Here is a 17,545-nt window from a genome sequence, read left to right as displayed (position 1 = left end):
GCCGAATTCTGCAGAGCGATGGGCGTCGCTTTGAAGGGTGGGAAAGTGTAGAAAACACACAGGGAGCCCCCCCTTGTGCCAACGGATGCTCATGGTCCAAAGCGACGCTCACCCTTTCCCATCCCTCAAAGCGACGTCCCAACCCAAGAATATATGCAAAATGCATGCCACTCCCGTGTCGCTTCACCGTGACGCCTGCCGCTCTGTAGAATTCAGCCCATGGCATGCACAGATCCGCAAGCGACAAAATAATCCCGACGTACTCTCCATTTGCCCCATTATGCTGTTTACTTCACAGCATCAATACTCCCTTGCCCCCATGTTCTTGACAACTTCTAGTACACTGCCTTTGCATGTAAGCATGGGTGTTTAAGTACAGAGACAAGTTGCAAGCGAACTAGAAAGTTCGTCCCTCCCCTCGTCCCTTTTTGTGTTCATGCAGTTCTCACCCGAGGCACATTTAGGGGCTACATGTGCCCCTTAGTAAACCAGTATGGGATGCATTTGCTACAAATGAAGTGAGAGAGAGAGAGAGAGAGAGAGAAAGAGACGGCCACTCGCTTTCTGGTCAGGGCCCTGAGGATCTTCAGCTGCGAGTCCTTGTCCGAGGGAATGCCCACGTAGATGAGCTGGTCGAACCTGCACCACAATGTGCAAGAGGCATGCAAGGAAAGCAATGCTGAGCTGAAAATGGCCACCCCTGGTTAGCACTTGCCTAGCCTGCCTTGGATAGTAATGAGGAAGCAGGGCAAAGCCTGCCTCGGAACATCAGTCAAATAGCTGCTCACGATGCTGTACTAACTGCCACACCACTAACAATGTCAAGCTATGCTGTGGAATTTAGGGTACAAAAAGACACAGAAGCCACTGTTTCTAGTGCACCGAGCACACTTTGGATGCAGGCACAATAACCCCATGCATGGAGAGACTGAAGCTAGAAACCAGAGCCACTGGCCTGTCCTTCATGTGGGGTAAATGAACCTCTGCTCTAGACTTAGTAGGGTGTTTTCACAAGAGATGGAACAGGCGTGTAAAATTTTGACGAAAATTTTATATATACAGTTTACACTCGTTACAGCGGATCCGGCAACAACGGACTTCTGGTTACAACAGACCATTTCTGTTGGTTTGTTTGGTCCCCATGCATTTTAAATGGAGTCCACTCCGCTCATTACGGACCCGGCTAAAGCAGACTATCGGCTACAACAGACTAAATTTTAGGCGAAAATTATTTCGACTGAATGTTTACAAAGAACTTCTACAGGGCCGGCACCCGATATGCTTTTTCTTTGTTTAGTTTGGAAAGAAAACTGTTATGTCTGGCAACATTGTTAGCAGCCGGGTCGCTGGCACAGCCAAGTAAGTGCCAGTAGCCTTATTTTTTTTTTTGTGCAACTAGCAAGATAAGCGGCAGGGTAGCTGATTTCACTGTCGGATACTAAGCATAATTAACGCTGTCGAACGTGACGTAAAACAGGCCAACATTGCCAGAAGTATAGGCCTATCAAAGCAGACGGTCCGCTCGGCCGTCAAGAACAAGGCCACTGCCGATAAACGCGACTCCGGTGAGACTGCACAACAGCGTTATTGAATAGGCGAAGTGGTGCACCCGGAGTCGAGTCTGCCCTTGTCAGTTTTTTTATGTAACAAAGAACTCGGGTTCAGTAAATTTCGGTCTTTTTCCCGTTCCGTTCGGTGCAAAAGGTAAGAAATGCCTCAAGTAGTGGGGTTGGTTCTCATCTATTGTATGCAATCTGCCAATGGCCGTGCGCAGTCTGGTCTAACTTTCGACTTCACAGCTGCCCATCAGATGATTTCGTATCAGCTGTTTCAATGACCAGACTAAAATCCTAAAAAATGTGGAAGCTGCCTTGCGGGAACGTCAGGCAGTGATCCGATTTGCTTAACGAATGGTTTTGGGTAAACCTGCCTCATCACGAAGGGATTTAAAAAAGCCTAGCTACCGTATTTACTCGCGTAATCCTCGCACTCGCGTAATCCTCGCACCCCTAATGTGAGCCACCAAAACTTGAATTTTTTGGTTCCTCGCATAATCCTCGCACCCCCAACTTTGCAGCGGCGAAAGTTGCCTGCTCGCAAAACCCGCATGGCGCACGCGCTCTCCAACGCGCGCCCTCCCCCGCCGCCTCTCCGTTCGGCGGAGAGCGCTGTGTATCCAAGGCCATCCAGGCGCCCTAACAACCTGCATAGCTACTCCCTAACACGCTACTGGTTTCGCGTGCGCGCAACTAGACGGTGTTCGTGCCGCCCGCTGTCGTGTCGTCGTGTCGCCGTCGTGGTCCCGCCGTTGAGCGGCAGCAGTCAGTGAGTCACTCGCGTCAGTGGTGGATAGCTCGCTGCCGTTTTGAGAACTTTTTTATCGAATTGTTTTGTGCTTGGTGCCGCTTCGCCATGGGGAGGAACGCCAGCTACACTGCCGCTTTCAAATTGAAAGCGAAAGAGTACGCGATCGAAAACGGCAACCGTGCCGCAGGCAGGCACTTCGGCGTCACCGACTTCAGCGTGTGTTACTGGAGTAGGGCCGTAGGGCACGCACATACGACGACGAGATAGGGCGCGCGCCAGAAAGCAAAGGCGGCAATTTCATGATCGCTGATCGACAGGAGACTGTTTACGTTGTAAATAATAAAATAAAAAGAAATAGCTGCTGTTGGCAACACTGAGCTTACCTATACAAAAAAAACAACCGCTACATTTAGCGGGATTGGCATAAGGCAAATTGGCAACACTGTGCGCCGGATTTTTTTTTTTCCCCGCATAATTCTCGCACCCATAACTTTGCATTGACTTTTCCGAAAAAAAAGTGCGAGTATTATGCGAGTAAATACGGTAATTCTGATGGCCACAACTGATTTTTAGAGCTGCTTAATAATTGCTCCTAGGTATATTCTTGCTTTATTTTATGAGCTTATCATGCGTGTTTACACAATCGACCGCACGTGCTAGGCCTTTTCCAAGTGCCGGTCAAACTACCAACTTTTGCGCTCATATCCCCCCCCCCCCTTTCCCCCCGGTTGGATACTGCATACTTGAGCTACAGCGGACGTTGTTTTCCGGATTAAGAGGGTCCATTGTAACGGGCATAGACTGTAGCTACTTGCACACAGGGGGAAACACATCTGAAGTATTTTTGTGGAAAAAGTTTTTTCCCTTTCTAAAAAAAAAAAAAAAAAAAAAAAAAAAAAAACATCCCACAGCTGGCTTGGGCCACAGACGCGTTGGATATGTTGCACAAAATTCGAAATTTTACCGCTGTAAAGCACAAACTGTTGCAGCTATTGCCGCAGGTATTTTTTTGTGGAAGCTTTGCATACTTTCAAATGAGTTGACGTGTCTATTTTTTATTTTCAGATGAAATTTACAAACTTGACACATTTTCGAAAATTGCCAAAATGTCGGGTTCTGTTCCTGTGCATATAGACAAGCTAGGGAGCTAAATTTTTTAAGTATTTTTGCTCAGTCTTTTTCATTTTCTGTGCCAATTTTAGTTTATCTTGTGGGGACCAGTATGTCCCCATGCCTTGTTAAGGCCTAGTAGGCTGGCAACGTCGACGGGACTGCCCCCTCGAGCGGCAAAGAGCGCACCGCGTCTTGCGGGCTCTCGCACGAAACGTGATGCGCCTTCTCCTGCCGGCCGACAAGTCAGCCTGCCCTATCAGCCTGCAAGCACCCTCCTCCCTGCCGGGGAGACCATTCTCTCCTACAGAGGTGTAGAGCTGCACGCGGTGGCTTCCCTTGAGGCATTCCTCCGCACACAGTCGAACCACACAGTTGCACGAGAACATTACATTTTTCAACCACAAGTCTTGGCGTGCCACCCCTCAGGAGATGGACCAAGCCAGCGGCCCACGACGGCTTAGCGAGCTCGCGGGGATTCGTTCCCCTGCTAAGGCTAGGGACAGCTGCTCCCTTGGAAATAGTGTACATTTGACCTACTGCGGAATAAAGCGCACTCCATTAACTTTGCCTGTCTCCGAGCTCGTCATAGGCACCTTCCGGAGAGTTGAACGAACCCTTAGTGGTGCCTTCACGACACCGTGGTGGGGATTGCAACTTCGGTTGCAAGAGATGGGCCGGGCCACCGCCGAACCCATGTTGGACCTGTTACGTCGCCACTACAGATGTCTTTGTTCTTTCCCCTACACTTTGTAATGAACACATGTCAACAAAGAGACTCCATTCAAATCGTGTATTGCGGAAAGGTGAAGGCTGTTTAAAGTAACATCACAGCGGGAATGATGTCCAATCAGTCATTTATGTGCACGATGTGTTTACAGGTTGCCTACAAGCGTAGGGTCTCAGCACCCACCGTGTTGGTTAGTGCATGCTTTGATTGCATTAGTTTGTTATCTACGATGCCCGGTGAGTCTCCGGGCATACTCCATCTATTGGCGGGGTGGACCCGCGCCCGTGCTATGATGGCTTGCGCCATCTAAGGTCAGCGGACAAGCGTCATGATGCCGCCCGGTTGAGCCCTGAGGCTTGCAATGTATAGCGGCCAGCTCGAGCCCCTTTCTTTGACCTCAGCGAGCGTCACGTCGGCATACGCGGGCTGATGTTAACTGCCGCCTGATGCCGGGCTGGGCAGACGCTGACGGGAGTTTGGCCCAGTGGCTAGGTGTGTAGTGCAGTGTTGTTTTTGTATCGCGGTTGTCCACGTAATAAACCCCTGTACTATGAAAGTTATCGCTTCCCTTTGGAGTGACTGGCATACGCGTCGCGAGAGACTCCTTGCCTTACGGCTTGGCTCACTCGAACCCATTTTGAGGAGTCTCTCCAATGTTCGGTGCTGTGCAAAAGTACTGAGAATAACAAAGGTGCATTATTTTATTCCTAAGGCTGCTGCTGTCCTAAATGTAGTGTACTGTATCAGCAGTAAGGAAGGATAAGCCCACAACACTTATAGACTTATCATACTAATACAGACTAATAGATCTATCAGACCAATGCAGACTAGCAGCATATCAGACTACAGTGGAATCTCGATAATACGATTCTGGGTGATACGAATTTTGGGATGATATGAATTTCTGATAAGTCCCAGCGAAATTGCATTGTTTGCAATGGGAAAAATTTCGGCTCTTACGAACGGACCTGCGCAGCCCAGCAGACGATACGAATGAGCTGGCGAGGCGCCCGACTGCCGAGAGAGCAAGCGACGGTGACGTACGGGCTCTCTCTCCCCTCTTTGTTGCTCGTTCTACAGGAACGCCCGAAGTTTTGTTTTTGGCTCGTGAAAACGTACCGTGCACTCCACAGGTGTGCTGACGCCGCCGCGAAACCACCCGCATGCCTCGTGGGGCGCGGCCGGCCGCGGCAAAATGGTGGCGGCTTCGGTCACTAAGTGGTGCAGGGCACTCAAGCGACCGCTTCAAACTTAAAATGCCGCTCAAAGCACACATGACGTTTCTTGCGCAATAAATGAGCTAATAATGTGGGCGAAAACGGCGCTATAAAACATCATCCGAGCCGCTAGTGAAAGCACCCATGAAATATCTGCCGGGGTGCTAAGCCTAAACATCTCCAGCGGAGCCAGCCGGCTGTCTCAAGCGCTTCGAAACTGCCGCCATGAGGCGCATGCCTGCCATTGGCGCTAGAGCGCTAAATAATTTTTATTCAGTGACGCTACTTGGCGCAAGTCGTCAGGCTCCTCCCACTGCCGCACGTGTCATTTTCTGACCGAGAGACAGGCAGCTGCAGGCGCGGAATCACAGACGCGGGCATGAAAATAACGCACGTGCAGCGCCGCCGCGCATGAATCGCGTGCTAAAAAAACACGCCATGCGGTTCAGTGTGGCGTGTAGTGAGCTTGGGCACCACGAGTGAGGAGAAGAAAGTCCAGAAAGGACCGCTCGGCGACATTGAGGTTTTTAAAAAAAGCAAAAAAACGTCACAAATTTCTTCACTCGAAAGACATGAAAAGAAATAAACAAAAACTTTTTTTAGTGCTCAATTTTTTGGTCTGTGTTGGCTCATACGAATGTCGAATGATACGAATATTTTTCACGGTCCCGCGAGATTTGTATCATCGAGATTTTACTGTAATACACACTAATAGGTCTATTAGTGGCAATAAGCTTATACGGCTACCAGTTTTTGTATAAGAATTCTTGCTCGGGGAGAGAGAGAGAGGGGGGGGAGTTAATGAGAACTTATCAGTAAGAAACATTCAGCATGGTCAGTGAATGCACTCCCAAATATACATCACTTTTTTTCACTGCGTGAGCTCATATGGTATAACCCTGCGAAGAGAACCCCGTAATGGTGAACCCACAAATGGTGAGGACAGTGAAAGCATTTTCTGGTGCCATACATGGCAACACGAACATGCGAGCACAGACCTGCCAGGCCGCAAGATGGCCGGGTCAAGCAGGTCGGGTCGGTTGGTGGCCCCAATGACAAACACGTCGGCCGACTTGTTCAGGCCGTCCATTTCCGCCAACAGCTGAGACACCACCCTGTGAAAAGAGGGGAAACAAGAGGGCTGTTTCGTGCCTGATTGAAGAAGATCCCGTGGTGTCCATTCCAAACAAAAGCCACCCAAATCAGTGATCATTTTTCACGATATTGATGCCAGCAGCATTGGATCTTTTTAACAGATACAGTCGAATCCCGCTACAACAAAATAGACTAGACGTGCAAAAAATTTCGTTGAAGCGAAAATTCGTTGAGGTGAAATCTGCCCGAACACAGCACGAAAGGGCGAGAAAAATAGCCCCGGATATTTCCGCATCATTGGCAGCATAATACGATGTTTAGAAAAAGGAGTGACGTGCAGTAACGTTGTTTTTATTCAGATAACAAACATACCAATGGTTATCTGTTTTTTTACCAGCACGCAATGAGCGCGACTCAGGAGAAGGGGAGAGGTGAAGAAATGAAGAAATGCAGGCGCAAAGCGTATTGCTATACAACAAGGTGTTTCCACCGAGCTGATTACTTGCAGGTAACTGCTAGGCGGTTGGAAGCACCCTCTCGCTTGTGGCAGGAATGGCGCCGTTATCTTATCCTCTGACTAGGCACGGCAGCAACTGCCCTTGGCAGGCAAGCCGCACGCGCTTGCATTTATCGCGACCGCGTGCTCGTGACTAAGATAGGATGACACGGGTTCAAGAATAAACACAAAAACATTATTTATGCTTTTGACTTTGAAGAATTGTAGAAGGAAAACTGTAAGGACAGCTGCTCACAACAAATACATGACGGCACTGCGCCAGCAGCAAAGCACATTCGCGCAATTTCAACTGGATACGGATTGGCTATAGCTCCGGCTTGGCGAACCTGGCCTGCGCCTCGTGTAAAGACGGCCCGCCACATCGTTATCACCATAAAACAATGGCGTCCACCTACAAGTTTGTTTTTGTTTTGGGTAGCAGTGTGGGTGCACCGCGCATGTTTTTGGTGAAACTAAGCGTCCTGAATGTATAAGAAGTTCCAGATAGCTGGCGCTATGCTTATTTTATAGTAAAGTAATTGTTCAAACCCAGCCCAAATCATTGAAAATTTCGTTGAAGCGAAAGCAAGCCAGACAAATGGTTCGTTGTGCCGAGGACTTTGTTGCATTGACTTCTATGGCTAGCTGACGGGGAATCGGAAATATTTCGCTGAAGCAGAAATTTCGTTGAAGCGGACTTCGTTGTAGCGGGATTAGACTGTATGTTCATTGCAACGAGAAAATAACTTGGTTCCACACCAGCAGTCTTGTAAGGCAATAAGGGGAACTAAGGCAAGCCTTGACATCACAGACTTGCCTCGCTTTGTGTGTTCTGAACCCTCCAACATATGCCTACCAATCCCTCACCCAGACTACGTTACTAGATTACTTCACACAAAAAGCCTCGCTTTGTGTGTTCTGAACCCTCCAACATATGCCTACCAATCCCTCACCCAGACTACGTTACTAAATTACTTCACACAAAAAGCCTCGCTTTGTGTGTTCTGAACCCTCCAACATATGCCTACCAATCCCTCACCCAGACTACGTTACTAGATTACTTCACACAAAAAGCCTCGCTTTGTGTGTTCTGAACCCTCCAGCATATGCCTACCAATCCCTCACCCAGACTACGTTACTAGATTACTTCACACAAAAAGGCACGTTTTCTGGTGCAGAGTAAATGTCTGTCAATCTGTTCTGCCTAACCAAATAGCAACTACCCCCCCAGACAGATGAGTAATACGTAACCCTTGCTGTAACATGACCCGCATAAGCGAGCGATGACGCCCCACCTGTCCATGACGCCTCCCGAGTCTCCACTGCGTCCGCGGTTGGGTGCCAGGGAGTCCAGCTCATCAAAGAAGATGACGCATGGCGCTGCACTGCGAGCTCGGGCAAACACTGCACACACACACAGGAGGCAATGTACTCAGGTGTCCAATCTTTTTAAAAATGGCCCACTCAGCACAGAAGCTGGCACCAGCACCTGTAGCAGCGCAGTGCCACGTAAACTCTCGTTGCCACACAGCCCCAGAAATCAAACGCAAAAAGAAAAAGAGCACGTGGGAATTTGCGGAGCCACATGGAAAAGTGTTCTTTTTGATAACACCTCTGGTTTAAATGGGTTTGACCTCGGGACACACTGCATTAAGATTCACAATTTGGCCACTTTTGCTCTTCCCCCCCAGTGATACATCACTCACCAGCGAATCACGCACTCTTTGCAGGCATTCAGTTGGACACTCAGCAGCACTTAAGTGGGCATTACTGCTTTCCCATTCGCGGCTCATAAGAAGTGCTGAGGTGTCGTCAGAGTTTTTTTTCAAGAAGCTTGAACAACAGACGTACTAGTGAACTCTTAAACAAGAGCAATCCCTTGCGTAAGGCAAGTAAGCTAGAGAAAGGCTGTCTATTCTAGTGATCAAACAGCTACAGGCTGCAAATTAAATTAAAAATTGTCAACTTCTATCTTGCAAAGGCAGAGAGAGAGAAAACGGACAAGGCATGCACAATGAGTCTGTGGAACGGCTTCACACAATGGACGCAGCAGAAGGGGCACGAACTTGCACTGGCAAGAAAATTCATGCAAATGCTTTCCCCGTTGAAAGCAACACCCACCCAGGTTTCGGAGAAGTTCTTGATCACCCTTTTCCCGTCAAGTACAGTTTACCCCTAATAAGCTTAACTTTCTTGCTTTTTTTCATTGGTCAGTTGCTGCGTTAGAGACACTGAACTTCAATTGGCTCTAAAGGCTACATTCATAATGGGATTTAGTATCTGTTTGCAACGCTGTATTTCTTATACTTTGCAGTGCCTACCCATTCCTTAGTATTATTTTATGAGCAGCATTTATTTTTTGTTATTGTTAGCAAACAATAGAAACATATTTTTAATTATCGTGACATGTAATAGACAAACTGGAAAAGTAATGGTGTATTTGATGTGAGACCATGAAGCTGAGCAAAGATGAGAAGTTTCTGCAAATTCTATAAAAAAAAAAAAAAAAAAAAAAAAAAAGTCTTGAAGACCCACGTAAGTTTGAAGACCCATGTAACACGAGAGCGCGCTATGCCGGTATGATACGGTGCTGTTTGGACTGCTGGACACCGCCATAATCCACTGTTTCCGCACTGCCCTGAGCGAGTTGTAGCATTGGGGTTCCACTAAAAGCAAATGCCAACCTGTTCATGTTTCGCGTGTACCCCAGCCGTGAGACTTCACCTCCCCAGCACTTGCCGTCGTCGCATCTCAGAGCGGAGGAGGCCGAACATCCAACTCACCGGCTCGGACATTCTCTTCGCTCTGTCCCACGTACATGTTTATCAGCTCAGGCCCCTTGACACTGCACAATAAATTAAAAAAAAAAAAGGCAAAGGGAGAGAGAGCGGAGACACACTATTTAAAAAGTGACACGGCAAATGCACTTCGCAAGACACAGAAAATGCTGCCTCTGGCTGGTGGAGCTTCTCACAACTCAAGCTGATTAAAAGCGAGCGCAACCAAACGAATGAACTCCCCAAAATAAAATCACCTGGTTTTTACTGCCTTTCCCAGCCTTTTATGCCAACTCTACTTCTAGGGAAGGAGTGAAAGAACTAAAAAAACTTTGTTCCCAGCCATTGCATTGCCCCGACTAAAGCAATTACAGCCGAACCCCACCACAACGAACTCCACTTCAACGAAATTTTCACTTCAACGAAATATTTCCAATTCCCCATCAGTTAGCCGTAGAAGTCAATGCAACAAAGTCCTCGCCACAAAAACCATTTGTCTGGCTTGCTTTCGCTGCAACGAAATTTTCGCTCATTGGGGCTGGGTTTGAACGCTTGTTTTGCAATAAAATAAGCATAACGCCAGCTATCTGTAACTTTTTTATGCACTCAGGATGCTTAGTTTTACCAAAAACGTGCGCCGTGCACCCACACTGCCACCCAAAACAAACAAAAACTCGTACGTGGACACCATCGTTTGCTGGTGATAACGATGTGGCTGGCCATCTTTACATGAGGCGCAGGTCGATTCGCCAAGCCGGAGCTACAGCCAATCCATATCTAGTTGAAATGTTGAAATCGTGCGAATGTGCTCTGGTGCTGGCGCGGCGCCGTCATGTATGCGTTGTAAAAAAGCTGTCCTTGCAGTTTTCCTTCTACAATTCTTAGAAGTCAAAAGCAAAAATATTGTTTTCATGTTTAGTCTTGAACCCGCATCATCCCATTTTAGTCGTGAGCGCGCGATCACGTTAAATGGAAGCGCGCGCGGCTTGCCTGCCAAGGTCAGTTGCTGCCGTGCCCAGACCGAGGATAAGATAACGGCACCGCTCTTGCCACAAGCGAGAGGGGGGCCTCCGACGGCCTAGCAGCAAGTAATCAGCTCCGTGGATACGCCTTGTTGTACAGCAATACGTTTTGCGTGTGCATTTCTTCACCCTTCCCCCTCCCCCCTCAGTAATGCGCTCTGTACGTGCAGGTAAAAAACAGATAACCATTGGTATGTTTGTTATCCGAATAAACACAACTATATTGCTCGTCACTCCTTTTCCTAAACATTGTATTATGCTGCCAATGATGCGGAAATATACGGGGCTATTTCTTTTGCTTTTCCGTCGTGCATTGGGGCAGATTTCGCCTCAACGAATTTTCACTTCAACAAAATTTTTCGCACGTCCCGTCAATTTCGCTGTAGCGGGATTCGACTGTACCTTATTCAGTGATGAGCCAACTGTCACTGGACATCTCAGTGATAGCTCACTGCGTGAAATGTGAAACATGTTAAATTATTTGATTTGATTGATTGATTGTAGGGTTTAACGCGCCGACGCAACGCAGGCGATGAGGCGCGCCGTAGTGGAGGGCTCCGGATTAATTTTGACCACCTGGGGATCTTTATCGTGCGCCGAAATCTCGTACACACGGGCGTTTTTGCTTTTCGCCTCCATCAGAAAAGCGGCCGCCGCGGCCGGGAATCGAACCCGCGACCTCGTGCTCAGCAGCGCAACGCCTTAGCCACTGAGCCACCGAAACATGTTAAATTACATTCCTGAGTAGTAGCTTCAGTAGTGGTAGGCGCGCATTTGGGAGACAAAAATACACTGTGCTACTTCGGCAATTCTTCCAAGACCAACGGCAAAACAATTTTGCGACAAATTCTCAATGAAACTGCCCATGCAGTCCTGTGCGATACTAATTGAAGCCACTTGGTAAGCAACGAAGCCACTTGGTAAGCAAACAACTCCCTCTGGAGATTTCAGGTTAATTTTCACTAGCACACTCCTCTGCAATACTTTTCTTACAGTGGCACGACAAATTACACAGCCAATGAGCAACTCTTTTCAGAACTTCAGCACCTAGCCAACTATCTCATTTTTATTTATCCTTTCTTCCCAATACAACCCCCGTTTGGAGCCACACAAACTGCCAGCAGAATGCTTTTCTCTCTCCCACTTTTTTTTTTTTTTTTTTTGCCCAGCTGCGCAACAGGCCCACATTGAGCTTCTAGCCCTTGGAGTAAACCTGCAAATCTGCATCAACTGCTCGAACAAGACTCAACATGTGGTATTAAAAGGGCCATGCAGACAAAACACAAGTTTGGTTCATTTGGAAGATTGCCTCGTTAGAATCATACTGATGCCATTTTTAATGCACACTTCGCTCAAATAAGCTATAGAATTAGGAAAAGAAAGGAATGGCCATGCACCCCACTAGCTCATTTCCCGTAACAGAACCCATGATGCCACATGCCCAGCTGTGCAATTGGCTGAGTCCGGCAAAAGCAAACGCAAATTAGGCAGGGCTTATAAGCTTGCAGAACAAGCTATTTGCGCTACGTTTAGGGTCCATTCTTTTTATAGCAATAAGAATCGTGGGGTAAACAGTGGAAGTTACGAAAACACATGTAAACACAGAAGTGCCGATGTGCACTGCTGTTGGTACTGGGCACACTATGCTCGTTTTAGCTGCACAGCAGTCCGCTGCTCTGGAGTTGTCTTACACGACACTGGCCGATTGGTGTAAGCGACGTTGTCTCGCATGATCCTGTCTGTCAAGCATACTTCATGTTTCACGAAACAATTACTGCCTACTGTAACAAAAACAAGTCAGGTGCAAATATGGTCAAAAACAAAGCAACGGCGGACAACGGTCCGCGGCTCCGTATGGTAGCGCCATCTGGGAAGACTGATGGAAAGCAAGGCTGCAGAGCCATGGCCAGGTTAGAGCGGCGGCGCAAAGCCTAATGACGCGCTGGAAGTGATTTCAATACCCGCCCTTGTGACTCCAGGGCAGACGTCACGAAAAAACATGATTTGGCGGGAGAATCAAAATTTTAACCTAAACTGGTTAATTTTTCAGTGAATAAAGCATCGTTTGCTTTCCGAAAGTACTGGGGGCACTATAAAACATGAAATATTTCGACTGAAACAAACTTGTACTTTGTCTGCATGGCCTCTTTAAGTAGTATTCTTCTTGTACAAGTGCATGTTTATGACACGACTACCTAGGCATTAAAAAGTTAAGTAATGCCCTACAAAACTTCCAGAACTTCCATCCCTTGAACACGCACAATTAACTACTGCACACAAGTTTTCAGTGTATGCAAGTCTTCGGTCAGAAGTGCACTCTTACACGATCAAAAAAGAAAAGCCTACAGTTCCTGTGCCCTGGGTGATAATGCAATGCTTACCACAACCATCGAAACATGTTTTCAATAAGAAAGGTAAGATGATCCCTCACTAACCCTCACAATGATGAGAAGATCTTGGTCCTCCTCATGCAATGCAGAAATCTCAAAAAGGGGCGGCGACCTTTCAAACCAGCCTCCTCAACTGAAACCCCGTTGACTGGACTGAGCGAGCCCTGTCCTCATACAGAGTGGATATACAGATGACAGCCCACTGACGCTGCCCGCAATGGAAAAAAGGAAGGGGGGGGGGGCACCACCACCACCACCTACCTGAGGAAGCTGAGGGCGCACTCGGTGGCAACTGCCTTGGCAAGCAGTGTCTTCCCAGTTCCAGGGGGACCGTAGAGCAGCACGCCTGCAGCGTAATTCCGGGTTAGCGCACACACCGTGTTGGTCCCCAATTTCACGTGCGTTGCACATTTGTGCCACGCACTGCGTACACCCCCGTCTTGCATACGCAGACCTCTCCCACCGTGTAGCACACAACTCAAATAATGGCACTGCGAGAAAAAGACTGCTGCCCAGTGTTCAAGTTTCTTTCGCTGATCATCACCCCCGATCAGATGACGAGCTGCAGTTGGCCAGCGAAAAATTGTGCAGAGAATGATAGTGCTTGGCGCAATCATCGTGCAGTACAGTTTTTTAAAAAATTAACGTGCTTCCCATGAAACAGAGACGAAAATAAGCCGTGAAAAAGAAATACGAGTTGTTTTGGTGTGTTACAAACACAGCAGCGCTGTTCAGCTCCAATCACTCCAAGCGCGAAGCAGGTGCTTAGTACAAGTTACGACCGCTGATGTGACCAGTGGTGTCCGGTAACAAGCATTACTCGCAGGCGGCTGGCCGCTCAACCACGGCCACCAGTGAAAGGGGGCCTCCGTTCCATTGAGTAGATGCCCAATGCAAACTGCTTTCCAATACAGCTACAAAATGAAAAAAAAAAAAAAAAAAAAAAAAAAAAAAAAAAAAAAAAACCACACACTCAATACAACTGATGAATAATGAGGCTGTTACGTTTCGCACAACATTTACTGGAGGGAACCCTGGGCTGTCAAGGTGACCTCTGAACTGCTTTGTTTTCCCCATTTTCTGTCTGCTTTAAGGTACAAGGCTAGAAGACAAAGTAGTTAAGCCCTTGCTCAATGTTAAACCTATCCGTGGGTTTATATCGATCTGGCATTGTGTGGTGATGCTGTGGCGTGGTGAGCCGGAGAATGGAGCCATGGTTATGAAGAAAGTGGCACGACACACAAAATGCCTGTGCTGCAGCACAGTTGCCTGCGAACACCGATATTGACACAGGCGCGCCCACACCTTGCCCGCATCGTTCAGTATGCTTCCGAAGAAATTGTGATTGTTCACGCACGTGTCGATTGAGATACAACAGTAGTGCAGCAGTGACTGCATTGTTAGCTGGGAGACGAGCGGCATTAACCAGCCATGGTAGCTCAGTGGCTACGGCGTGCTTCTGAGCCCAAGGATGCGGGTTCGATTCCCGGCCGTGGCGGCTGCTTTTCTGATGGAGGTGAAAAGCGAAAACGCCTGTGTGTCGAGATTTTGGCACACGTTATAGATCACCAGGTGGTGAAAATTAATCCACAGTCCTCCACTACAGTGTGCCTCTTGGCCCAGGTGTAGCGTCGGCGCGTTAACACCCCAATCAACCAATCAATCACTCAGACTAGCGGCATCTATCGGCAAGTGGATGAGCATACGACGTCACCATAGCAACGGGAATGCGCAGACATGTGCATGTGCGTCACACCAGTGAATACAACCTATAAATACGCAGGGAGAAAGTGCTGACTCAGAGCATGCTGGGTTGTTACGCTGTCAGAGTGAGTGTTCACGTCAGAACCTTTTTTCCAAACCTGTTAACTGTGGCCTCGTATGGCTCTTTATCTTGTCATTTATCAAACGGGGGAACTCTTGGACGCCGCATGCGCACCACTCAGGCTACCTCGACATGAGCCATCAACAGAGGGCCCAGTTGCACCAGTGGGATTCCCCGCCTTCTACTTAGCAGTTTCTGCAAGTGTAAAAGCCCCATTGTGTTTACAGGGACGAAGGCAGGCCACAAATCCTTCATAAGCAGTCACCCAGTAACGCTTCGAGCATTAACAGAAAATGCGCAGATTGAAACTGAGAGCACGGAGTGGAATTGTGTATTTCGGCTGTGTGCTCTGCTTTCTGTATTTACCGTATAATGCAGAATATAGGTCGAGATTTTTTACAGAAAAATTTGCCGAAAACTCACCCCTCGACCTATATTGCAGTCACTGGCAGTTGTCATCTGGCGACCAGGCAGCCCATCGAGCCCATCCAAACCCCAAAGGCACCATCACCACCACCATCAATCAGACGCGACGCCATCTTTGTTTTGTTGCTTCTCTCACTGTCGGCGAATGTGTGCGTGCAATTTTCTTCTTGCTCAAAATGAGTTTAGGCACTTGGTGCCAGTTTACAGCAGCATTTAAAAGAAAAGTTGGGGGTTTTCCAAGGCCAATGACGTGTCCGCCTTGCGCCAGTTCGGTATCACCAAAAGAAGTGTTGCTAGCGGCGTTAGCTGAAGGGGCAGCTCTCAGTATGCAACGCTCGGAAGACCTTGTTTCATGGCCGCTGCTCTGTGCACCTGTGCTGCTGTACAAAGGGGCAAATTTTGAACGCTAGCGCCGTGCGATGTCTCTACGAATGGATACCCCAAGATGTTTGCTGACCGCCTGCACAGACTGGCTGTCACTCCGGTCTGCACACGATTGTCCCATGCTTTGCGCTCGCTTCACGATGACATCGTCTTGCGAGTGTTTAAGAAGTGCTGCATAAGCAATTCTCTGGACTGCACCGAGGATGACCTGCTGTGTGGGCGACAGCGAGCCAGAAACAGTCGTCCGACGATACTTCAGACAGTTTTAAATGAGTAATCTGAGACGAAACAGGTTATAGTCTCAATAAAACAATGGTTGGTACCTAATTATTTTTTTTTTTTGCATTTTTCGGCTACAAGGTAAGGGGGTCGACCTATATTCCGCATTATATGGTACTCTTAGTGCTGACAGTACTACAAAGCGAAACAAATGAAAAGGAGAGATAACAGGAGAGAGAAATTGGTATATATATTGTAGTGACCGGTGCACCCAGGTCAACTGCACTGAAAATAACCACGATATATATACTGTCATGGTGTATATATAAATATACATATTGTAATGAAGATTATAGAGGACACTCGAGGAATTTGAACGGGCGCTCAGTACAGTGCAAACCCCTGCTCGTGGTTATTCGGCATGTGTCGAGGCCAAAGGCGGCGACAAGAAAGGAGCAACATTGGGAACGAGTCGATCGAGCACAGAGTCGGACAAAGCTCACTTGGCCCTCGCAATCCTGGCTACACTGGCCTCATAAACCTCCCTCCAATATATAGAAGGGGTGAGAGACAGCATACCAGAGCGCCTGAGCCCCGCCTGGAGGAGCTGCGGGTGCCTGAGGGGCAGCTGTAGAGTGTCCGTGAGGGCCCGCTTCACCTCCGTGAGACCCCCGACGTCGTCCCAGTGCACGGCCGGGATGCGGGGTGCCCCCACTGCCTGCGCCTGGCTGCCCTGGAGCCACTCCAGGGCCGCCAGCAGGTCCCCCTGCACCAGCAGCGAGCCCCCAGCCAGGTGCAGGCCCGCCTCCACCGCTGCACCCGCTTCTGCCGTTGGCTGGGCATGGACAATGCTGCGCACGTTGCGACGCATGGGGGCACTCATCCTTCACCTGACGTGCTCGTGCACCCCTGCTTCACATATCAAACGGCAATGACATCGACATACAAAAAGAATTCCTCAAGGCACTTAAGCCTGTCTCCGCGCTTTGAAGGCGAAATCCTGGCAATATGGCAACACTTACCAAAGACGTCTTAACTCCTCCCTATCGTTTCTCTGTCTTTTGGCGCAAGTTACTTCGGCGGGCTCCTTTACTGCTACATCGAGTCGGCGTTTCCTTCTTTGCTTTCATTTCTTCTTTTCGTGCAATCCAACTCAACAAGCAGACTGGTAACGTATGCCCTGGCTTTCCCAGGATCAGAGTTCTGTGCGACTCAGGAGCCCCTGTTCTACTTCCATGCCATCACATTCATATGTCACATGGCACGCACTGTTCTAACTTTTATTCCCCCACTGCCAACGTATGAAGATAGCACAGCCTCTGCCCAGCTCTAGTCGGGGCAGGTCTTGTCGAGCGGGGGCGTCCCACAAGCGATTGATGCACCCGCGCCGAACCGGTTTTCCCACGACCCACTCGCACCATCCAGCCCAGCTGCCTACTGAACCCATCTGCCCATGCTGCCCACCGGCAAGCTCAGTGAGAACGTGTTGTTCCTGTATGGAGACCCCTTAGGCGGCCTTACAAAGCCGACGACTTTGCTTCGGCCCT

At 48.6% G+C, this 17,545-nt stretch overlaps 1 protein-coding gene across 1 annotated transcript in view; it reads right to left on the bottom strand.

The window, feature by feature from the left end:
• Positions 1–17,545, bottom strand: part of LOC144138640 (peroxisomal ATPase PEX6-like) — a 122,629-nt gene that overhangs the window by 13,989 nt on the left and 91,095 nt on the right. Inside the window, exons 16-21 of the mRNA XM_077671032.1 lie at positions 16,578–16,849; positions 13,406–13,490; positions 9,739–9,800; positions 8,251–8,359; positions 6,363–6,479; positions 562–639 (exon numbers count right to left, since the gene is read on the bottom strand). Of these exons, the coding sequence (XP_077527158.1) occupies positions 562–639; positions 6,363–6,479; positions 8,251–8,359; positions 9,739–9,800; positions 13,406–13,490; positions 16,578–16,849 (723 nt within the window). The remainder of the gene's footprint in view (positions 1–561; positions 640–6,362; positions 6,480–8,250; positions 8,360–9,738; positions 9,801–13,405; positions 13,491–16,577; positions 16,850–17,545) is intronic.

This window comes from Haemaphysalis longicornis, unplaced genomic scaffold (genome assembly GCF_048455015.1).
Source record: "Haemaphysalis longicornis isolate Haplotype H1 unplaced genomic scaffold, Haemaphysalis longicornis Haplotype H1 scaffold_1, whole genome shotgun sequence".
NCBI classification, from domain to species: domain Eukaryota; kingdom Metazoa; phylum Arthropoda; class Arachnida; order Ixodida; family Ixodidae; genus Haemaphysalis; species Haemaphysalis longicornis.
Note: the sequence above shows the minus strand (reverse complement) of the source record. Positions and strands in the feature narration are given on the sequence as shown.